This window comes from Dromaius novaehollandiae, chromosome 12, assembly GCF_036370855.1.
Source record: "Dromaius novaehollandiae isolate bDroNov1 chromosome 12, bDroNov1.hap1, whole genome shotgun sequence".
NCBI classification, from domain to species: Eukaryota; Metazoa; Chordata; class Aves; order Casuariiformes; family Dromaiidae; genus Dromaius; species Dromaius novaehollandiae.
In genome coordinates this window covers 7,858,641-7,883,411 of record NC_088109.1, presented here as the reverse complement: position 1 = coordinate 7,883,411, position 24,771 = coordinate 7,858,641, and the positions used below count along the sequence as shown (strand labels likewise).

The following is a 24,771-nucleotide window of genomic DNA, read 5'->3' as shown; positions in this document are numbered from 1 at the left end:
TAGCACTGTTGAAATTTCAGGAGGTGCTTCATGATTTTTCTAGCTTTCCTTTCACAATAATAATTTTCAGAAGCCAAAGTGCAGCTTTCTTCCTAGAGGCCCTTTGTTAGAATAGCTGATTATGGGTGGAATGGAAGTTAAGCGTGACTGGTTCTAGCATGTCTAGTTCACTTAATTGCCATCTTTACATTACAAAACCAAAACGTTAGTAACATAACAAAACATTTGTAGCACCAAGGTCGTTGGAGAATGGAGAATACAGGACAGTAGAGAAGAAAACTGGGTAAAGTGGATGTCATTTTTAATCAGTTTTGTCACTTGATCATAGAATTTGTTTCAAACTATAACTTGGCACTCAGCTTGGGACCTTAGTGTTGATTTTATAAGGGTATTTTTTAAAGATGTTCTGTGGTATCTGCTCTACCAGAACATCTGCTCTCACCAGAGCAGAATGATTTCTGCGGCAGAATTGCAACAGCTGCTGTACGCACTCGGCTTTTTGAATGGCCGGAGTGAACATACCTGGCGGTAGGCTGGCAGCTTGTGTGTTAACATTCATTGCCTTCCTAAAGGAAGGGCTACAGGTAGTGCCCAAAGTACAAGGGCTCCCAGGGAAGCCTGGTGAGGCCAGCTGTGCTGAATTAGGCATTTTCCTCAGCATACTCAGAAAGGGATGTGGTCTGGGAGAAATGACTGTAGAAACCATTCTTTCCTTGTAGGCAGGAGGAGAACACTACTAGAAGAGTTTATTTTGCAGGATCCCAACCCTGCCCACGCAAATCCAGCCTTTGAGACTGGTTTGATTATGAACAAGGCTTCAAGAGGGCTTTTGACTGCTGCTTAAAAAGGAAGGGGGGGCAGGGAGAGGGACTGTGATTTTGTTCTCATGTTTGTTTTGACTGCAGTCTGGAAATACCAGGTTTACCAGTTACTGCAGCCCAATGTGGTAGGATATTCAGGTTCTCTTCTGCTACTGGTGCACCGATAGTCCCAATGGATTAAATAGGACGGGATGGTTTAACCTCAATGGTCTGAAGAAACACGTCCTACCCTTGGATCAGGTTTGCCGTCAGTAGCAGCAGATCCTAACTCTGTGCTGCACTGTGCACGCGTAGGAAGAACTATATTGTCAGATCCCTTTCCCCTCTTACGGCGGCAGCAAGTCTGGTGCCCTTCCGGTTATTTGGGGCTATGAGGTGTGAGAGTAGCAGGGCAGTGTTTGTTGTTAACGCTGGCCCTGATTCCTATCTCCGCAGACCGAAGCGTGATGCACCCAGTCGGACGGTATCAACGGGAGTGTGGGGCAGTGATTATTCAGCAGGGGCACATACATACATACATACACCCGTCCTTTACTAATAAAGTGTTGTCAGCACAACTTGGGCAACATTGGAGTGGTTTGAAAATATGCTGCAGCTGTGCCCGGTATTATAAAATGTGGGAGATAAAAGTTTGTGTTTCTCAGATTCGTTTGTTAATCTAGCAGGGACTGGGTTCATATGTAGCATCTCCCTTGGGATATGAGACATTGGAAGGCAATGGTGCTGTCCTCTCCTCTGTCAGTATTCATGTGGTGGTTTAATTTTTTTCCATGTCAGCCAGTCTTTCTAGTGGTGTTGTTCTTGCAGATTTCTGACATTGTCCATGGAAACAGACTGTAAAGTATTGCCTGTACCGTACCATTGTGCTTTTTGTTATGCTGTTGCATAATTTTGTTGAAGAGGGGGTTTTTGTGTGGTATTTTGAAGGTTTTACAGCCTAACATTGCATGTAAGTCTTGGAGGTAGATGAGTGTAACACTGCAGCACAGTACTAGAACAGAAGCTAGGCTATAAATATTTCTACAGTAAAACAACTCTGAAATATTCCAGGTGCCTCTTCCTCTTTTGTCCTCTTTTATTTCTGGAAAAGGTAGTGACGTATGGAAAACTGTTCCCTGCATGTCTCCTGTCCATTACAGCTTATCTGTTTTAAATAAGAGTTTTCTGTAGCTTCCTTAATAACAGGCTGTTATCAGAGTTCCCACTCTTCCAAAGTTCTCTCAAAGGATTTCTTGACAGGGCTAGAAAGGGATGAGTATGTATTTGTGCTATGCAGCGATGCATCATCTTTTGACCTCTAAGCCTTGAAAGCCTTACCTTCTTCATTTTTTGCATGATGGATGTGATTTCATTTAAAGTTTAAAAATCTTTAGTGGTATGACTTGGATATTAATTCCAGGTACAGACATCTTAAAACATGCCTAGAGTTGCTGGAATATTAAGTATTTCTTTATTTTGCTAAGCAGATGGAAGAGGAATTTGTCTTTTGCTAAGTGCAGGTGGGATTATACTGAATGGAATATTGTGAACTACAACTCGTGGAGAAATTCTTGCTGGAAATTTGACAGATAAGAATGTAATATTTGTCAGAAGGCATGTTTGTCATCAGCTTTTCCACAGGCCTTTAACTGTTCAATAGATGTGTATAGTTTCCATCATTTACGTTTAGATATAGATTGAAGATTACATTCAGAAAGAGAGACTTTTCTCCATCTGAAATCCTTAAAAGTTGCCGTATGATATTAAAAAAAATGTTTTGCAAATAGCTACCAGCTTAAATACTGTAATAAGCCTGCTAATCTGATGTTCCTCCATTTACACCTATTACATGCCTCATGAATTTCACTTGATTAAGATGCTGAGCATGCTTTCAGTATGAGCTTTTAGTCAGCTCTCATGTCATCCATTCAGCATTGTAATGTTTGGTCTGAAAACACATATTTGTAGACTGCTCCCCTTAGAATTTTAAGTTGAAAGCTTACTGGAAAAAATTTCTAATGCTCTTAAGCTTTGTAAGAGCATATCAGGTAGGAGGGAGAAGGTGTGAATCAGACTGTTTTCTTTACCTTTGAACATTTCTGAATTCTTTTGTGTTGTCAGTTGGCCTCTGCTATCTTTGCAAATCATATTTCTTGTGTGATTTTTTGGAAGGATTTTATAGAAAAAGGGAGGGAAGGACAGGAGGCTTGTTCAGGATTTCATAACAGCGAGCTGTTTGCTGTCCCTGAAATACTCAGCATATGCTGAAGGGGACTTCACTGTTGTTGCAACATCTGGACTGCAGATTATTCAGCCACAGACAGTTCCAACAAAAATTAAAATCAAAGCGCTCCATGAAGCTTGTCCTCTAACACGCAGAGGAGCTGAGTAAGGAGAGAAGAATGTTTGTAGTATTATTCTCATTATTTCTAAAAACATTTAGCCCTAAGTGTGGGAACACCCAGAGGTAAAACGCTGTGGGTTTTGTTCTGTGCGTGTTTTGTGTTTTTCTCCCTGAGGACCGTTTCCTTTGTGTCCCCGCTTTTCCAAAGTGGGTGCTTTGCTTAGCATCCATAGTGTCCTGCCCAAAAAACAGCTGAAATGTATAACCACGAGGATTCAGCCAGTGCTATATTTAAGTGCTGGTTTCAAGTATGGGCATAAGGATTCCCTTTGTTGTCATTAAAGGGGAGTGTAAGCTTTACCAAACGTTGAAGACAGACCTCGCCTTTGAAAGGCGGCAGTGCGAGCAGCGCTAGCTGTGTGCGCGCGTCCCCCAAACTGCGCAGGCGGCATTACCTCACCCGCCACCACCGCCGCCAGCTCCGCCTGCCCTTAGACATTCGGGGCACGCGGCTCCCGCCCGCTGCTGCGTGCCGGGAATGGGTAACGGGCCGCTTCTGGCAGCGCCTGCGTGCCTGCGCGGGCCGAGCCGGTTCTTGGGAGATAACCATCTGAATGGGGAGGTTTGACTTGGGCGGCTGAGTAACCGATATGACTCAGGAAGCCAGAATTTTAATTCAGTTTTTTTCTCCCTTCAAATCTCAAGTGACCAGATCTTGAGAATGAAAAATGTGGCCAGCTGCCTTTTCAGGCATGCTGAGAGCAGTGTGAATAGCAAGTTGGGAAGGCTGCACAGAGACCTTTGGAAGCAGATTTAAGGAAAATAGAAGATGGCACCACCTCTTATCTCCTTTTTAATAATAATCAGCTGTCTACTGAATTGCAGTTTGGTGGATCTATAGATGAAAAGTGTGAAGATCTTTGATTTTTTGCATTGCTAGTTTGAGGTCCCTTTTAAAGTAAACACAATTGTCAGTATTTTCAGATTTGCAGTCAGCAGAGTTTCAGAAACCAAAGCTAAAACATTTCTGTTGTGTGTAACTAGGGGTGAGGGTGTGGAAAGAGAATTTAGGGCAGGGACACCAGAAGCACTAAGACGGGGACTGTTTCTCAATTCAAGGACAGAGTCATCTTAGTTTCTCATTTATGACTACAGTTAGGTAAACATGAAAGCAATACTCCATCCTAGCAAATGCTTCTGAGAGCGCCTGCAGGTTTCCTGTGTGCTCTTGTCTCCAAGTGAAGTGTATTTAGTTCTGCTGGATGCTACAAGCTTTCCTCTACTGTTTGAGAAATGCAGACTTGCAATGGGATCAGAGGAGGTGAGAAAATCGTAGTAGAGTCTTTTAGTCCATTTATTCCAGTAAAATATTTCCTTCCTTCTTGTAGGGAGGGAAGAGGAGGCAAAACAGCTCAATCTGTCCACCACCAAGAGAGGAAATAATGAAGAGCTACAAAAATTGCTACAGCATGATGACTAGGGTTGTTTTTGCTAGCCCGGACATGTACAGCTGCTGCCTTGCAATTGCTTGGGGTGCGCCTTGTGAGTCCCCTAGCTGCACTGACTGCTGTGGTCCTCCAGGCTGATGCTGCTCTTACAGAAGAATCATGTTTCTGGAGTAGTTTTAAACTGTTTTTCCCCTTTTATTAGAATAACCCTGAGTTAATCTGCTTGGACCCTATAGCTACACCCTACGCTCTAAACAGTTTTGTAATCAACTCTGATTCAGGTGATAATTTTCAGACAAGCCTAAACATTCAGTAGCAGTCATATTGTTTAATACATAATTTTGTAGCACTTTATCATCTAACCTAAAGAAACTACTTGATCACATGGAAAGTAATAGTAGAACTATTTAGGTAAGTTGTTTATCCAATCTTCTGAAAAAAAAAAAAAAATGCCTGCAGAGGTTCCTCCCTTTACCACCCTCCCACATCAAATAACACCGGACACTGAGATCGCTTCCTAGTAAACATGTTTTTAGTGACAGGAGTATAAATGAGCTTTCACTAAATAGACATTACACTAGGTAATTTGCTGCAACTGAAAGTAATTTGTGACCTTCACACCTGTGGTGGTGGTGGTCTGTTTGTCTTGCATGAATGTAGGCAAGTTACTGAGAAGAATAATATTTAGTAATTTAGTGGGGAGAAACTTTTCCCAGTAAACTGTGGGTCTCCTGCCCAAATATTGCAGACAGCTGTCTCCCTGATGGCAGGAGATGCAGAGAAGCTATAAGAAATGTGCAGTTTATTTGCTTATTTTCCTGACTGAGGGACTCAGTTACCAGAAGATGCAATTTATACCTACTTCTTCTTTCTCTTCAGTAAAAAATTCTGTAACATTAGGAAGACACAGAACAGATTTTCCAGACAGTTTTTCTACTTTTTCAGTCCCCGTCTTGCCTTGCTGTGCTGTTGAATGAACTCTGACAAACTGTCTTGGCACTGGTTTGGGTAGCCTTTTAAGGATGTTGGGTTTTTTTTCTTCTTTCACAGAAGGTTTAAAATAGGCTTAGCGATTCTCTTAGCTTCTTTGCTGCCCCAGTAGGGTGTTCAGCAGAAGTAAAGTACAACCATGGAAACAAAATTCAGCTCCCTGCCAAGATTAGGAGAGTATTCAGGTCATCTTATTGCCACCTCGAATATATATTTAAAAAAAACAAAACCCCAAAAAACTGACTTCTTAAATCATACTAAGAGAAGTCTTAGATTCTTGCTATTAAAAAGGTGTCCCTGAAGCAAGATTTTACTAGATTGCAGTGTTAAACTAATGCTTTGTTTTGTGAGAATTATAACTATTTTCAAAACGGGGTTGCCTAATATCAAAGGCAAGGGAGATTTATTTTTCTGTGGAGAGGGCTGGCATTGTAGCTGTGTTGGTTTCTCCAACCCCAGCATGAAAGATTTCCCTGGCAGCAGTGTGTTTATGAACTGTTCCTGTTTGTGGTGCTGACAGCCTTTAAGCAAGATCTGTAGCCTTTAAGCAAGATCTGTAGCTCTGGTTTGCTTGTTTTCAGGTTCTCTCCACTTAAAAGTCCGTTCAGAGTAGTGTGTGTGTGCCTAAACGTAGAGGGGAAACTAAAAAGCATAGATGTGCCATTCAGGAGTACTGAATTTCTTCCTAAATGCTTCACCAAGCTTCTAACTTTGAGTCAGGCTGGGTTTATCTCCGCTGACTCAAACGACTCTAAGAACAGTATGTTTATGGTTATTTACATTGTGTGAATAAAATCCAGTTCTACCTCCACAGCTGCTTTTGCCCATTGCTGGATGTTGTGAAGATACACTTGGGCAAGCTGCTTTCTGTGCTCATTTATTTATTAATGCTGCCCTTTTACAGCTCTGTTATTGTTTGAACATCTAAAAGGAAGCACAAAGAGTTCGTGTGGATGCATGTAAGCTTTACATGTTAAGCAAGTCAGAAATAGGAAAGGTTTTGCAGACCCTTGTGGTGTTGCTTTGGGAGGCCGTGCGGGCTGTCCTCGCTGTTGGCCGTTGCAGAGGCAGGCCCTCAGCCACGCCGCAGGGCAGCTGATGGCACAGCTACCTGGGGAGCTCATCTGGATTTAAAAACAAAGCAAAAAAACCCTCCAACAAATAAGAAAACAGCCAAAGCCACTTTTTCTTCTAGTTCGACTTGTCAGGAAGTCCTAAATCAGCGACGGGGATGAGAGAAGAGGCAGCTGCGAGTGCAGGCGCTGCCGTTGAAGTGCTGACCAAGCTACAGTTTAATTTCTCTTGCAGTAAGACCAGCCCTACCAGTAAGTCTAGCAGATAACAGTAAAAGCTAAGTTCCTGCTGATCTCTTTCTTACCGGCTACCAAATTCACTTTTCAAATTCACTGCAATGTTTTGGCAGAAAAATCCCTACAATTTCAAAGGTAACAATTTGAATATTCAGATAACACAAAGCCGTATTTCCCACGTGCGACTAACTTGGACTCTGGCGTTACTTTATATCCAACAGCAGCAGCATATGGCGTCTTTCTACGCGGGCCTCGTTTTTTGGCTGGAGCGGTACCTGCGTGCGCGTGCCTGCTCCTGACTCTGCCTTTCTGCCTGCCTTACATCTTTCCATGTCCTGCTCTGCACCAGTGTTTCACAAATGCTGGTTGGTGTCAGGAGCATCTCTGAAAACAGAATTCAAGCCAAAGAAAGGTCCAGCCAGTGACTGGAGTTACATGATTTTGAGAGTCCCTATGTAGTAATCCATGCAACTCTAGGGCTTTTCTTTTTTTTAATCCCTGGCAAGCAAGATTTTCTGCAACCACTAGTTTGTGATTGTCTTTGTGGATTGATGATTTGTGGGCCAAATTCTCATGTGGTTTAAATCAGTGTAATACCCGGTATCCTGAGATTGCCATTGGTTCCTCAATCAGGTAAAAGTGACTTAAGACAAATGGTGATGCATTCAGCGTCACCGATGTCAGGATCACTTCACTCCTTACTAATTTGTTCATGGCAATAAACACATTAGGAATGTGGTGTTTGCTGTATAAAGATACTTGTGGGTTTTAGGCTACTAAAAAAAACCCTTCTATTTTCCCCTTTCGTAAATAAGTGACATTTTTCTTGGGAATGTACAGACTTTGGTTTTCCCTATTTATTTTTCTTTTCTTCTCTTCTACTTCCTGTGCTCCCCAAAGGAGAGTTCAGTTTTTAGAAGAGCCTAGTACATCAGTTAGATTAACTGAAGTCCCAAACATGCTGACCTTTTTGTGGCTTTTTGCAGTTCAATTTGCCTACCTCCTTTTTTTTTAAAAAAAAAAAAAAAAAAAAAAGCAACAACTCTTGCAGCTGTCAGCTTCACACGCTGTAAATGCTCGCCCAACAAACAGCTGCTCTATTGAGATCCACACAAATGTCAGCAAGTTACATGACCTTCCACTGAAGCCATACATGCAGAATACATGCAGAACTTGCCAAGTAAATAAGCCACTTCCTTCTAGCTACTAGTACACCTTTTGAATTTTCTAGATATTCCTCTGTAAATGATTTTTAGGGAGTGAAGGAAACAAATGATGTGCAGGAATTTACTATTTTCTTGGGGTTTGGGGCTGCTTTTTTTCTTTTTTTTTTAATTATTGTCTTTGTGTGTCATTCTGTTGCAGTCTTCATTCCTGTAATTTGCTTCCTTTTAAAGTTTTCAGTTTTCAAAAATTACTGCAGGATCTAGTATCTGCTCAGAAAGACACAAAAATAAACTTTTTATTGGATATGACCAGTACTGTCTAAGAAGTATGCTTATTAAATCGTCCTGTTTGGATGAGTTATTTTGAAGTTTGCATGACCTTCTCCATCTATGTGTTTTTCACCTAAATGTTGCTTTAAGCCATCCTAAAGGCCTTTTTAAATCAGTTTCAGGCAGACTCCTTAGCCCTTTATGCAACATCTGAGAAATCTCTTGTTTAAATATCTTTTCCACTTCTTTTTATGTCTATTGATTTTTTTTCTTCTTCCTTTCAGTAGATGCTTTTCAGTACTTTTTTTGAGATAGGAGGTATTTTTAGCTTCATATTTTTAGCTTCGAAGTGACTGCATTGTAGCAATCCTGTAAATACAAGAGGTCCTGTAAATATGTATATTACAGATTGCAAGCTGTTAGAGGGTGTATTTTAATATTAGCTAATTAGAATCTGAAAACGAGTATTCTGCTTATGAGGTTCCACTGTTGCTATTTATAGACTTCTCGTGCTGGCTGTTACCGTGGGCCGGTGTAATTAACAAGTCGTCATGGGGAATTGGCCTAATCACAAGGGACTAAGTTGTAGGTACAAAACCACCTACGCTGGGATCAGAGTAGGCAGAAGTGAGGATAACCTCTGTCCTTTCTGTCATCCCATTCCCTGTCAAGTCCATGACTCTGTCATGTCCCCCCACCCCATCCTACCCTTCTTTTGGAAAATTAAGGTTTGATGAAAAAGAAAGTGTGTCCAACTAAAACCAGCTGCTTTTGCCAGCACCAGCATCCCCACTTGCCTGTGTTGTCTTTTAAAACCTGCCCTCCTAGAAACCCTGTCAACTACGTGGTATTTTTTGCCTTTCATTGAGAAGGAACAAATAATTTTCTGTTAGTTTACTTATAGCCAACACCACAACCTATTTGCCTTTTCAGTACATCTAGGAGGCAATTTGTTCATGCTTACCAAGATTTGAAGTGTACAGATGTTGGGGCAGGGAGGGGTTTGACTTAAATTTCCATGGAGTTGCTTAGTTCTTTGATTACTCTGAAATCCCAAAGAGGGAAAATATTTCCTATGTTAAAGGAGAGGGAGAGAGAGGGCATCCTTATGTGCATTTTTCTCTTCAACTGTTGTTAACTTGACGTTTTAAGTAAAATTCTATTAGAAGTTCAGCAGTTCAGAATGCTCTTATAAACGCACACAGCTCTATTAAATACTCCTCCCGTTGCATAACATAGTGTCAGTCCGTGGAGGGGTGAGGAGAGCCCAAAACAGCAATAAAATCCCCTGAATCTCCCTAGCTTGCAAGCTGATGCAAGGGGATTGTTCTCCCAAGAAGCTGTTTGAAAAAATTTAGTTTGTATTAAATTTAAATTTCTGGTTAAAAATGGTGAATGACTTTGAGGTTTCAGATCATCAAAACTGCAGATGTGAAGATAATTTCATTGGCAAATTAGAGACTACCAAAACAGAGACCAGAGTTAGCATTTATGAACGAAATGGGAAGCTAAGGAGGTGGCCACAGGGTAAGAAATTTTCTCTTCCTTTGATACCTAATACCTAGCTGTAGTCACAGAAACTTATTGAGAACTTCATTTTTGAAAATCCCTGCATAACCTTTAATCTTCAGAATTCTCCTGTGAACCAGATAGTATATGTTTTGGTAATAGGAAAACTGAAAAACTTACAGGCTGTGACTTGCGTGACCAGTGAAACCCTAACAGCGTCAGACTGGTACCAGCTTCTGGCTGCTCTTCCTTTCTGCTGTCCTTCAGACTGTACTACACTGTAGACTCTCATTACTGGGGGTGAGGTGCCAAAAGACCACCTGAAGCCTTCGGCTCTGTCATTAAGAGCAATTGTCCTGCACTTGCTTGCTCTCTGGAGTCCTTTATCCCCCTTACAGCAGTGACTGCCAGAACCTCCCAAGATAGATGCAAGTAATATTAAAGGACGTTGTGGTTCTCATCTCCAGCGGTAGGGGGGATTCTCTACATAAGCCCTTTAATTCTTGGGTTCTGTATTTTTAGCAAAGGCTCTTTATTAGGTGTCAGTCATAGTCTCTGGGTTTAGTGTTCAGAGTTAGTTTTTGGTGAATAGATTTCAGAAGAATAGGATGCCAGTTTTTGAGCTTTATTTGGCAAATTCAGTGGATAAGGCCAGGAATTAGTAAGAAATTAAGTTAGCCTGATTAGCTTCTCTGTTGTGGTTTGTTGCTCTGATGAAGTTTATGGTACTGCTACCACAGTTTGATTTACCAGATAGGGAAATGGTAGTCTTTGTTCTTACGGTTTAGAGTTTGAAGTATTGCTTTCATGTTATTACAGTTTAGAATTTTCAAGTATTTCTTTGCTATTACAACTTCTCTAACAAATAGGGCTACTTCCAAATGATCCTAGACAGCATAACCTCATGCCGTTTCGCTTAAGCATGAAGAAGGAAAGGAAGGGAAAAGAGCCTTTGGCTTCCAGTAGCTAAATGGATTTTTAAGTCTGTTTTGGAGACTTACCTAGTTTCATATGAAGCTAATTTGAATAAAGGGATTTTGTATTGCCGAACCAGAAGCAGAATTTCTTTTGTGAAAAATCAGACCCTCTGACTTGTGTAAAATGATACAACTCCAGAGGAACTGGCCCCAAGTAAGTCCTTTGTCCCCTTCATGATGGTGTTAAATGTTCAGGCTTTTGGGGTGGAATGGGTAAGAATTAAAGCTATGGTGTAGTATAATAAATAATGATTCAGCATTGTCTGCTTCAGGTAAAGGTGATCTTTGGATCAAGCTGGGCTTTTGGATAGTCGTCTTTGTTTTCTGTCTCAGTGTCTGCTTGAAGGAAACTCTCTTGGGTTCGCATCCCTCAATTTTGTGGGCAAATTCAGTTCACTAGCAAGGGGGGGAAAAGTGTTCCTGTTTTTGTTTGATGGTATCAATTTAAATTCAGAAATATGAAGAATTCTGAAATCCAAATAAAAAAGCATTTTAATGTAGCACTTAATACTTTTAAGAAAAAAGGTGGGTTTTGAGTAAGGAGGAGATGGTTTTACAAGATTGTACTTAGAAAGTAACTTTGTATGTGTCATTTTATTTCAGATGAAAAGAGCTAACAAAGCCTGATAAGAGATTGAGATTTGAGAATTCCATTAAATTATATAAATTCCTGGGATCTATCTAACACTTAATAGAGTATTAAGTGTGTAATAGTGTAATGTAAAAGAGTATGAGAACTGAATGGTGAGGTATTTAGTAATGTTATTTTCAATTAAAAAAATCCAGAGGAAGTGTTATGGTTGTATGATCAAGCTTGTATAAAAATAGTGAGGTCACCTTGTCCTTTGAAATTGGTTTTGCTTGCCTAGAGAAAGGACATCTCTCTCAGCTCATCCAGCATGCTACAAGCCCTTCGCTTTTACAGGTGGGCTCTCTAGTACCGTTTCTTACAAAATGAAGATGGTGATGGAATTACTGGCTCTGTAAAGATACTCCTTAAATAGAGTTAAAAGAAATTTTGGATGTCTGTTTTGTCTCACTGGTTGAAAACACAGTGCGTAACACATGCTGTGAGGTGATTTTTATGTCATTTTAATATGTAAGCAGCATTTGTGATTTTAAACAGTAGATCTTATTGCCAAAAAACTCCCCCCCCCCCCCCATGTAATTGCTGCTTTTCACATGACTTGTTTTAAGGATTCTTTTCTTGTTTTCTGTATTCTCAACTTTCAAGTTAACCCCCTTCAGGTATTTCTTTGCTCAGTGAGTTTAGGTTGTGAAAGCAGGGTGTGGGGTGATCTTTCTGTTTCGTGTTTGCAGTCGGGGGGGGGGTATGTGTAGGGGGAGGACTGGAAGGTACAGCTCTTCCAGCCACAGGGGCCTTTAGCGGCTGGTGTCAGGCCCGGCTTCTGCACTGCCCAGTGTTTTGACTTTCATGCCTGAAGCTTCCTGCATACGAAGCCTCCCTTCGGAAGGGTTACGGGGCAGGGAAATGTGTAAAAACACATCAAGATCTGGTTCAAAGCTGGTATGCTATTGGAAGAGAACAGTATGCTCTGCAGTATGGTTACGCTGATCTTAAAACCATACTGGCCTGGCTTCTAAGTCAGTCAAATGGGATTTGCAAAATTGTTGTAAAGTCTCAAGGGAAAAACAGATGTCTTCAGGTCCAGTGGAAGAAATAAATGGTTTTACGTTTTTATTTCTCCTCAGAAAACCTGAAAAAGGAGTCCAGTACCTAATTGAGCGAGGTTTTGTGCCAGACACTCCAGTGGGTGTTGCCCACTTTCTCCTGCAAAGGAAAGGTCTCAGCAGACAGATGATTGGAGAATTTTTGGGAAATCGGCAAAAACAGTTCAACCGGGATGTACTAGAGTGAGTATTGCATGGGGGAGGGGATAAACATGTTTTAATGTTCAGGTAAGATGTTTCCTCAAGCTAATGGGGGTAATGTTCTCTGAATGTTTTGCTCATAACTTGTGAATATTTTTCTATTTCTATATTCTAGAGGGGGAAACCAGACTCTACAGGTTAACAAAGAAAACACACACAAATGTATATTTATTTCTTCACTTTCCTCCTAAGTTACTGTTTCTCTGATACTGGTCCAGCCGGATGCTTACAAGGATTTATATTCTCTGCAGTCATGTAACTTCACTCTAAATTTATGTTTTAATTTCACTGGGGTAGAGTGTGTCTGTTATTTAGAAGCCTTTTTCCTTGCACAAGCTCTGTAATAATTTATTGAATGAAACAAAATAACATTATATGCAGCATAAGGCTTCATCGGTAACAGAACATAAAACTAATTACTACAGTTTCAGAACCATTTATTATTATTTTATTTAATTTAAATGGCTCAAATATTAGATAAGCAGGGATTTCAGTATGTGGAGGCATATGCCAACAAGATCTATGCAAACTGTTTTTTTTTTCCCCAAAAGATTAGTTAAACAAAAACTAGTTTAAAAAACAGAAATTCAGAGTAGCAAATTAGACTTTTAGCAGTTTGCTGATACATTTTTAAACCTTACATACAAAGTAGACTGGAAGAAGAACCTGCTTCATTTTAAGAGGATGTTCATTTAAACCACTGGTTCTTTTCAGGACTTCATCATTTCAGTTCTTTCCACTACACAGTTCTCTGTAAGAGTTCAGGAAAATGGTACAATTAAGGCAGTTGTAGGGAAGCTTACTTGACCTGCCAAATGTTAGGCTGCTCTTGCCTAAATTCTGTGGAGAAGTGGTAAGTAGGAGATAGGTCCTGGGGAAAAGTTCCAATCATCTGCCTGTCTAGAAGCAGTGAAGCCCAGCTGCCTCTTGCTCTTTTTTGTCTGGGAGACATAGCTGTAATAGCACAGATGTGATCATTCAGCACAGGAGAATTCATCCAGAGTACTCCAAATCTCCTGCAGTGGCTGAAGTCCATTTAATCGTGTTCTCTTTGTCATTATGACCCTTGTTAGCAAAATTAGTGTGCCTGCCCTTACTACTTTTATGATTACATTTGCTGTATAGATCTAGCCAAAGTAATTTATGTTCCCATGTTTGGTCATCACATACCCACTAGAAAAGTTTTGTTTACTATTTTAAAATATTTAGAGAAAACTACTGGTTCCAGTTAACATTAACCATGGGAGTATCTACTGTAGCTCATACAGGCAGCTTGCTAGCTGGCATGTTTCTGGAGGTCTTTATTTGCACTAATTACTTCAGTTTTCAGTTTGACTCCAATTTGTCTGCACATATGCTTTTACACCCTTTGAAGGAGGAAAGAGTTTTTGAAAGTGTTGCAGAACTTACAATAGGTAGGAAGACTGCAAACGTTATTGCAGAACTGACGGTATGTTTTTAGCTGTGGACTGGAAAAAGCATGAGAAATATCACACTTGCTTTTCCCTTGCACTTCTGCATAAAAGAAAAAAATATACAAAGTAAAGTGAATAAATTGCTTTAGAATTAATTTATGGTAGCTACAATGTTAGTAGAGGAAACCAGAACTACTCTAATTTATCACCGTGTAGCTATATATTTAAGAAAAAGCGTTTAAAACTGGATTGTGCTTTCTTTCTGTGGTTCTGCATCACAGCGCTGTTACTTGCAGTGATTCATGTCTGGTTATTTAAAAACTAAAAGCCAAGTTTAAAAGAAGGGAAATTTATAAGCTTCTGATTTTAAAGTAGTCTTTAAACAAAATATTAGAATGACATTTCCCATCGTTGATTATGTTAGACTGGTTTCTGTTTTATTATTTGTCATCACAGAGCAAGAAAATAATTCTTTCTCAATAAATGTTAACTGAAGAACATGGCAATGATAGGGAGATGAGAACTACAATAGTAGTTAGAGTCCCAAAACAAGATTAATTTTTTTTTTCCTCAGCATGTGAGAACATTCCTAGATACAAAGCCATTTGGTGCAGGCTGTTCGAAAGTTGGTATTTCAAGCAGTATAAACTCTTTATTACTATTACAAGCACTGAGTAGTAGTAATTGATTGGTTTGAAAGCACAAAACCAGTAATTATTCATGGCAATGACACATCTCATGGGTCGGACATTTGCAGTTCCAGCAGCTCTGCTCTTGAAAAATAAATATGGGCCTGCTTACATGTATGCTTTTTCATTTATCTATTTTTTGCAATCCTTCCTTCGTGGTTTGCCTGCAGTTGTTGCAATTGCTGCAGTGTGTTTCTAAAAATTCCATGAATTGATATTCTGCTGCAAGGGAAGGAAAACTGAAAGATTTTTCTTATCTCAAAATCTTCTCCTTAGTAGCCTGTTGTTAGAAATGAAAAGACCCAATGGCAATATGTTTTTATCCTAGCTGTGTTGTGGATGAGATGGACTTCTCAACAATGGAACTGGATGAAGCACTCAGGAAATTTCAGGCTCATATTCGTGTTCAAGGAGAAGCCCAGAAAGTAGAACGGCTCATTGAAGCTTTTAGGTATGATGCTGAAATAATTTGTTCAGTCAGCAGAAACCTGCTATTGTCTAGCTGTCAAACTGGAGAACTGGGGAAGTTGAGTAGATCTACGTTATTTCCCTGTTTATTTGCCCTGTCCTTGTGAGCAGCATACAGTTTTAAGTATACCACGTCATCAGTGCTTCTGCTAAACAGACAATAGGAAATTTTGCTTGCTGGTGCTGTTCATGTATGTTGTTCGTATTAATGTAGCATGGTTTCTGAATTAAAAGTTCTCTCTGGCATTAATTGGGAAAAAAAAAGGTTTTCTGAATGTCTGTAATAGAATGTATTTGCATAAAATAGTTGATATGCAAGAAAATAGAGAACTGTTTACATTTATGTATATATTGTGTCAACCTTTCATTAAGCTGTTCATTACATAACAATAGTGGCATAAAGAGCATTACCTTTTTAATGCTAACACAATTTACTTTATCCAGGGCAGGAGATACAAACCAACTTGCAGCACCAAGCTACAGTCAGCACTGTATTCTTATCTGGTGTCAGTAGGTATTATTCACTGATTAAAATGAAATACTGAAGTTACTATAGCTCAGGATCTAGTCTAAGAAGTGAAATTTTGCATATAATAGGATGTGGAAGGCTTTTGTTTTCTAGGATTGGCTTACGAAAATACATGAACGGAAAACTAAATTTATGTGTGGAACGTAAATAATAGCTTGCTCAGCCTCTGCATTGTAGCTGTTGGTTTATTTGATGGTAGTAGGATAGTAGTTCATAGCTCTGACAGCCCTTACCTCTCTTTGCTTTTTGCAGCCAACGATACTGTATCTGCAATCCAGGTGTTGTGAGACAATTTAGAAATCCTGATACCATCTTCATTTTAGCCTTTGCAATCATACTGTTAAATACAGATATGTACAGCCCAAATGTGAAACCAGAACGCAAAATGAAGCTAGAAGATTTTGTCAAGAATTTAAGAGGTAAGCAAATATTTTGTGATGCTCATGGAAGCTTTTTTCTGTAACCGTCATTGGAGGGACACGGTGTATTTTCTGGGAGAAGACAAATACGTGGGGCTGGATTCTGATTTCACTTGGCTTTTAAAACCATTGTGATTTTTACAGGCTTTAGTTGTTGTTTCTGGAAAAGTGGAAACAGAATTAAGCATATAGTATTTTTCATTTTTTATCTTGTCCTTCTGGAGAGGCTCTACTGTCAGGTCCTTTTATTCTCAGTTCTTACAATGTAGCTGAAAAGTGACCATTACCTTATATTCAGAACTCTTCAGTGCCTCGGTTTCTTAGCTATAATTGAAATTTGCCAAACTGACAATCTTCCCAAAGTCAAGGGGCAACTCTTAAAGACAGTGACTTTTATGCACACAAATGAAGGTGAAAAAATTCTGTTGCAATAAAGTTACTCTACCAAGAATGTGTGAGCGTGTGTGTCTATAGATGTATATATCTTTCTGTATATAAAATCAGAGTCACTGCATGTTGCAGACTATTTGTGAGAGGAGGAGCGTGGTTTCTAGAGTGGACTACGTCACTGCACTGCAGCATAAGCTTACTAATGAGTTCTTATAGAGGTGCTGTCTTTGTAGTTGATAGTTTTTGGTTTTTCCATAGCAACCAATGTAAGAGGGATATCAGCTCTCTAGTCTGAAAAAAATCACTCAAGTAAGCGTTCTCAAATATTTTCCAGAATTTTATTCTAAAAGGAAACTTCTTTCCCTCCTTAGTTTCAAAAGCATACATTTTTTTATTTTTATTAAGCAGACACGTAGAGGGGACTGGTGAGCTTTTGTCTCCTTGTTTTTGTTAGAGAGTTACCAGTCTAGGAACCTAAGCACTGTAACAGCTTTCCATGTTCTCGGAGATGCAGATCAGTGACTTTGCTAGATGCGTGTATATAAGGTGTTGCCATGGAAGACTTTCACTCGCTAAGGCTGTATGTGTATATTGAGGAACAGAAATCACTGTGCAGTGATGAAGACATTTGGAAATAAACTAAAGATTTAGATTCCCTGGAAAGAAGAAAAACCCTAACTCCAAAACCCTCCTGAAAGGTACTGGGGATCCAGTAAATAAATTTTGCTTTGGTATCTTGGTTGGTATATCCTCTGATCAAGGAACCATTTGCCAGCCAACAGCATGCCTAAAACTGTAGTTAAATTGCCCAACCTTTTCTTCAAACCTGTATCTCAGATCTTTCTATACTGGTTCTTTTTGGGGGAAAAGAACAAATTTTTGTGAAGTACCAATTCAGCCAGTGCTCAGCTTTACCTAACAGAAAATAGTCACTGTGGAGCTGAGGGGAAAGATGGTACATGAGCAAATAAAATACCTCCTGCTGTTCCTGGGCATTCAAGGACAAATGGATCAGACAGTGTTTACCTCTTATCATAGAAGAATTCTCAGACACTGGAGAAGAAAAATGAGGCCAAAGTCCCTTACCCCATCCCTCTTTTCCTTTGAGGTAGTCTGCCCCCGTAGGGGAAAAAGCATCTTTTATTATAGTTCTATTATCGTGTGTTTGTGTAAAGGCCAGGAAAATTGCCTGCTCAGTTGTTGCCATCCTCTCCTCCTCCTCCTCCTGCTTTTTAGACAAAGGACGAGCGCAGCTTAGTGCATGGTGTTTCTCCTTTTGGTAACGCTGGATGTAGCGGCATGGCAGCAGAATAGGCCCACTACTGCAGGGACCAGCACGTATTAATATCTTGTTTAGCAGCCACCTTCTCAGTGGTATCTAAAAGTGAGCTTAATGGCAGAAAGATGGATTGGAGTTGCTTAATGTGTAAAAACATATTGTCACATCTCAGATGCATGGCAGTTTATACTCACATGCGCATGTGATAATTTCATTTTAGTGCCAGTGAAAGCAGATACTTGTGTTGTTCTGGAATTTCAGATCTTGAAATGAAATTTCTATTTGTTGATTTTATTTCCTTAAATCTGTGTAAGACCATCAGTGAGTGATCTGTTCTTAGCAGAAGTTTTAGCTTAGCAAAATTTAAGTTAGTTTTGAGATTTTATCTTTAAGTCCACAAAGAGATTAAAAAATGCCCTGATGTTTTTCTCCTATGGTAATATTGCAGTCATACTCTCTCTGAACTCCAGCCTGAATGCCAACAATTCCTTATTATAGAGATTTTTCTAACAGACTACCTTGCCTCTAGCTTTAAATGACTGGTCTCAAAGGGTGGTTTGTCGCACACGTGCTGGTGTGCGGAGGCTGTTTTGCTTTGTTTTAGTTACAAAGGAACCACGTTTTATCACAGTACTTTTTTCACGAGCAGTTTTTTAGGTGACGAAAGATCTTATTTTGGCTCCTGGGTGTGAGATAGATTGTTGCTCTAAAACCTATTTAAAAATAAACATGCATCTCCTTGCCCCCAGGAAATCCAGTTTTAAGTCACTTACTGGAATTGGGCTCCCTTCCACTGCTGTTCAGAATTCAGGATCAAGACTCTCTGGCCCGTGTTAAAATACTTCTGTGCTGATAATTTTTTAGTACTGTGTGATTTTCAACATTGTAACTGGGCTGTTTCGTGAAAATATTTTTCCAAAGTAAATTAGTTGTTTTTGAAATCATACAGGAAGTATTGGTTAAAAAAATTTTACCAAGTTATCCACAGGGTTCTCATCTAGAAATGATTAGGAGCAGAGTATTGAGAAATACCGGGGGAGGGGACAAAATGGAGCGAGTGTGCTGTTGCCTCCCCGTGCTGTACTGTTCTGAGGTCAGAGGGAGATTTTGATGTCTAGGAAGTTATTTAACTCATTGGCGCTTTGACACCGAGACAGAGGAAATATTAACAAAAAAAAATTATGTGGGAAATTACCCTTTTTATAGGTTAGCTTTAGATTAGAGTTGTGAAACAAAAATGAAAAAACCTAGGTCGGTAATTCCAATCAGTGTCTTAGTGGTAAAGTATGGGAGTGGTAAACGTGCGGGCAGAAATCAGTGCTGTGGTACTGAGGAACGTAACTTCTGCCGCTTAGGTAAGGCAGCCGCCCGAGCAGCGTGGGAGATGTTAGCTTGCAGAGTACTGGCAGCTCGAAAACAGGAGCAGCGTAAGCAGGCGCATCAGCAGTCCTGGGCAACGTTGGCTTTGCTGTTAGCAGAGTAAACAAAGATTGCTCTGTCTGTATCTTGTCCCTGCTGAGAAGCCTACACTGCAGAGAGGCGCTAGGGTTTGTTAGTGGGATCATCGAAAGCCAGACTGGTAATGAAAACTGTTGGCTTCTGCAGGCGTGGATGATGGTGAAGATATCCCGCGAGAAATGCTGATTGGGATTTATGAGCGGATCCGCAAGCGGGAACTGAAGACAAATGAGGATCATGTATCCCAAGTCCAGAAGGTTGAAAAACTCATAGTAGGAAAGAAACCAGTAAGTTCACTTTGCACTGACTGTCAGTTGCTAAGTAATACAGAGCTGTAGGACAATGCGCAGCATGGAACAATACAGAAGTGTGTTGCCTAGAAGCATGAATTGGCCGGTAAATGGCAAGAAGTGGGAACAGTGTCAAAATACTAATTTGCTATAGAGTTGTTTCTAACTTTGAAGCATTCACAGTGCAGATGAATCTGTCGTTGCAGTCTGGTATTCATGAGTGATGAGATCCCGAGTCTTAAAAACATTTTCTTTTTTTAATAATTTTTCCAACATTTTTCTCCCCGTGAAGCTTTACAGTTCTGGAATTAGGCTCTGAAATACCTGTATTTTAGGCATCTCTCATGTTTGTTTCAAGAGAATTGAAGTGTGTTGCTGTAAAGTGATGCTTTAGAGGGTCATATTTCTACATTTTTGTTATCAGTTATGGCTCCATGAATTGCAAGAGTAATAGAAACTCTTATTCATATCAGTGTCTCTCTCAGCCTTGCAGCCAGCTCTGTGAACCAGTGTTTAAAAGAGAGGAGACTGTGTAACTACAGTGTCATTTTGTCCCAGAACTTACCTGGGAATCAAGTCCCAGCAATTCTAATGCTAGTTTTGAATGTTTTTTTAGACTTGAGCAGCTCACTTAAATTCTCTTCCTCACTTTCACCTTCTCTATAATTTGGATATTTATTTTCCAAAGATAACTCTCATTTTGTTGTGGGAAACATCCTGAAATACTTTGCTATATAATTTAATCACCAAAGCATCTCTTGAGAAATGAGAGAGAAAGGAAGGCACAGTGTTTTAAGCTGTATTTTAGGAGTTGAGTGACTAAGACATGGAGACATTAAGAGCACCATTTTACATGCTAGCAGTGGTATCTAATGTTAAGAGTAACCGTGGATACTCAGCTTTCCTGAATTCAGCTTGTGGAGTCACTTTCTGAAAATCTACGTGTTTGTAGTCATAAAGGCAGCCCAGAACAAAGCCAAAGGAAGACTGGACTTGCCTGTTCCTAAGTTTTGCATGAGTTTTTAGCAGCCCTTAAATTTTTCTGCTGTAGGGACTGATTTAAAAACAAAAAACAAAACAAAGTTGAGCAAGGATCTTGGATTCTCCCTATGGATTCTCATCTGGGGAGGAAAAATGAGAGACCACCGCTATTTCAAACAAACAAACAAACAAAAAAAAACCACCAGCTGATTTGTTTCAGTTTCCCAGTAATGGAAGATTGAGGGGATCTCTTAGAAGAAGCAGAGGAGAGAGAAAGCAGAATTTCTAAGAATAATAAGTTTTGCATATTTTTGAGAGTAGAGGGGGAAAATATTCTAAAGTTGACAATCACTTATGCTTTCATATGAAACTTATTTTCCATAATTGTTTGGAGGTTTAGCTTTAATATATAGGTTTCTGTGGGAGATTATTTTTTTCCTGCTGCCTGTTTTCTTCAGGCATGTGGCAGTCCAAATCCTGAGATTAATCTTGGCCTTGTAAATTTAATGGGATTAAGAAAAAAATGCCCTTGAGGCATAGGATCAAGGACTCTTCTGTTGAGATACTTTTTAATTGTGTGAAAGAATTTAGGAAATAGCCAGCAGTGTTTATTGATAGATATATTTGTTTTTACTTTATAGGCATTTAGTCGTAGTAAGACCGTGACGTATTTACTTGCTATGATACAATACTGTGTTTCTCTGAAGTTTAACGAACTTGTATATGTCTTTCTACTGTAGATTGGATCTCTGCATCATGGACTTGGTTGTGTAGGTATTTTTCTTATACTCATTCAAAGTTTATAGTCATTTTAACTGGCAGCATTTTCTTTAACTGGCAATAGAATGTTCTGTTACGTTTTAGCTTTTTCAAAAATTGAGCTTCTTTCAAGCAAACCTTTTAGTGCTGTTGTAACAAAAATGACTCTTGTCTCATCTCCAAAATATAAAGATTTACTTAAAAATGTTTTTCCCAGAGCGACTGTTTAACTTATTGTCTAGAGTTTTCTAGACTTTTCAATACATATTTTATGCATTCCAAATGCTTTGGTCACCATAGAAACTAGATAGCCAGTAAAAAAATAATTAAATAAATGACAAAAAAATTTACAATTGCATCTCTCCTTTCCACCTGGGCCACGATGCGTTTATTATTTCTTGCACGATTCAGTATTGATGTGCTACAAAGATATTGCAGGTTAATTTAATAGCTTCCTTGTAAAAGATAGGTGGACATAGAAAATACTGACTTCAAATTTAAGTTATACACACATTCAGTAATACTCCTAGAGCTGATTCTTCTTACACACTTTTCAACTTATTTTAGTTTCAGGCTAACATTATTGCTAGTAGTTGAATAACAAAACAAAAAAAACCCCACAAAGTTCAAGGCAGAAGAGCGAACATAGTATGCTGAAATCTGACCTTTTACAAATTTCGTCTTCATCAGTTTTTCTCAATTATAACTTTGCTGTGCTTTAGTATCTTCACTCAGGACAGCGTAGGGAATGTAGTTCAAACTTTCTTTTGTTTTTTCAGTCTCCTATTTGCTTTTGTTTGTGTAAACAATTAAAATCATGCAAAGCTAGCTTCATATTCCTCAGTGAAGTATCTGTCACTGTTTCGTGGATGCATACCAAGCAGTGCCAATGGACTGTAAAAACAAACGGAAAGATGTAACCTCTGTACAATGTGGTGGAAAGGAATCTTACCAGATCGTCTCTCCTTAGGCTTTTGCTACGGTTATGTTTCAAGTCAAGATCTCACTCTGGCTGGTTGTGAGTTCATGGGCTCGGTGACTACGCTTGGGCTTTGTTATCTTGCAGTAGCAAATCTCAGGCAGCCGTGCGCTGGGGGGGCGCTCGGTCTGGAGGCAGGGGAGCATGAGGAAATGCAGCCTTTGCTGCTGTTCCTTTCCACTGAGAGCACGTGTAAGCTGTGCGGTTTCCAGCGTAGTCAGCCTGCAAATAGAAACAATTGATTTCTCCAGCATTCTTCACCACGTTGGCTCCTACAGAACATCCCTCCGATTTTTTTTAAATACCTCCTGGCAAGTCCAGGGAGGGTCCGTAACTGAGCTAATGCCAATAGGCAACAGATAAAATGCTAATAGCATTTAATTCAATAGCAGAATTACCATTTGATTTGGGGGGGGAGAAAGAAATGTCACCAAATGACATGTTAACCAGTCAGTAACGGGTGTGTTTGTCTTTGGAATAAAATACAGGGCAGATAGGGAACCCTAACTCTTTTCCACTCCTTTTTTTCCCTGCTTGCTTAGAGGAAGAGGAAGTATTAGCTGTCTTTGACCGTTCTTCTTTGCCTTGTAAATCTCAGAATTCCTCCATGCAGAATCAGATATTATAGACAAAAATAAGATACAAATTTAATATGTCTAGTTGCCAAAGAATATTTTCTGCTGCACATTTTTAAAGTTTAAAGGACTCCTTTTAATATTGTTGACAAGACAACTTCATTTGCATTTGAAAGAAATGAAGTCTTGGTAGGTTGAAAATAACTGTTTTTGTAAGTGAGTTCAGCAGACATTTCAAATAATAAAATGGAAAATTATTCTCAGTTTTCTTGCCAGCATTAGAAAATAAGCTAGCCTGAAAATGCATTTACTTTTTTCTGATGTCAACTTTTCCTTGGTATTGGGGAATGAACAAATTGAATTAATTCAATGGCTGACAAAAAGTAATCTACAACATCAGTGTATTCATCATCTCACGAAAGCTAAAGTCGCTTTGCATCCCTTGTTCAAATATAGATATGTAAAAATGCTCAGTAAAGCAAGCATACTTTTCTTTGAGCTCCCGCTTGCTTAAACTTAACTTCTTTTGAGGTTTTATGGCTTTACAAACTAAGGTCTACTCCTATCGCTAATGAACTTCCATTGGCATCCATATTCAGCATGGGAGCTGTTGGAAAATGTTTTATGTAAGGATATTATTGACGTTGAATGTGCTGCAAGTTTGTGGCATATAAATCTGTGTTCTGTTATTGGTCATTTATGAAAAAGTCTATTGGTCTTAGAGGTAAAGATATTCAAATTATTCCAAAAAAGATTCTAGGCATGAAAGGCCCTCTTTGTAGTCTAAACATTGCAATGTTAACTGTGAACTTCTGTATTATCATAGGTCCTCTCTCTGCCACACCGGAGGCTCGTTTGCTACTGTAGGCTCTTTGAAGTTCCGGATCCAAATAAACCTCAGAAGCTTGGATTGCACCAGAGAGAAATATTTTTATTTAATGATCTTCTTGTGGTATGTGTTTTCAGATTCAGTTTTTGTTTATTTGTTTTTAAGAGTACCTTTACTAATGCAAAGATTCAGAGAAACATCAAATGTGTTCCTTGTCATTTAACGTTTTTTTACTCTGCATTAAACTTCATTATGTTACTAAACTTCCACTGCTGTTCATGTACTTGTGTGGAAACAAGACAACTTTTAGCGCGATACTCTTATCAGCGTGTTTTTATATGAGAGTTAAAGACTTTTACATGGGAGAGCTTTGCTGACACTATCACCAGGTTGCTCATGACATGCTTCTCTATTGCTTGTAAATTTGGCTCTCTGACAGCTCTCTGGCTCTCTTTGGCTCTGCAGCAAATATCTTTTTTTTTTTTTTTTTTTTAATGTATTTATTTGTGTTTAACAGTCTATAGGCGTGGATAGTCTTCTAGTGAGATATTCAGAAATGCCTTTCTCCCTGAAATCAGTGGGAATCAATTGCACATAGGCATTTCCAAAAATAAACATCAGTTACCTGTTAATCTGTACCTTAGGCATCAGAACTGCAGAATTTGGCAATTAATTTCTCCAAGATGGAGCCTGTTTCCTTCAAATCCTTCAAATGTCTACGGACATTAGGGCACCAAAAATTCAGTTATGAACTGTCTTTGCAAAGATTCAGTGCTTCAGATCTGGATTTGACCAGATCTAAACGTGAGGTTGTTACCTGCAGTCCAAGTTAACGATAGCAGTTTGAAGAGAAAAGAACAGAAAAATACTACTCAGTGGAGAAGGGCAGTACTAGATTCCTTATCTCCCACTGTTCTGCTACAGCTCTGCAAAGGGAAGTTATGACTACAGCTTGAGAAATGATATCAAGGAAAATCTGTTGTCCCATCATTTTTCCAAAATCC

At 39.3% G+C, this 24,771-nt stretch overlaps 1 protein-coding gene across 12 annotated transcripts in view; it reads left to right on the top strand.

Moving 5' to 3' along the window:
• Positions 1-24,771, top strand: part of IQSEC1 (IQ motif and Sec7 domain ArfGEF 1) — a 340,763-nt gene that overhangs the window by 295,861 nt on the left and 20,131 nt on the right. For all 12 annotated transcript variants that reach the window (XM_064518855.1, XM_064518856.1, XM_026099533.2 and 9 more), the window contains 6 exons: positions 12,528-12,689; positions 15,140-15,262; positions 16,061-16,227; positions 19,502-19,641; positions 21,366-21,395; positions 23,765-23,890. In XM_064518855.1, the coding sequence (XP_064374925.1) occupies positions 12,528-12,689; positions 15,140-15,262; positions 16,061-16,227; positions 19,502-19,641; positions 21,366-21,395; positions 23,765-23,890 (748 nt within the window). The remainder of the gene's footprint in view (positions 1-12,527; positions 12,690-15,139; positions 15,263-16,060; positions 16,228-19,501; positions 19,642-21,365; positions 21,396-23,764; positions 23,891-24,771) is intronic.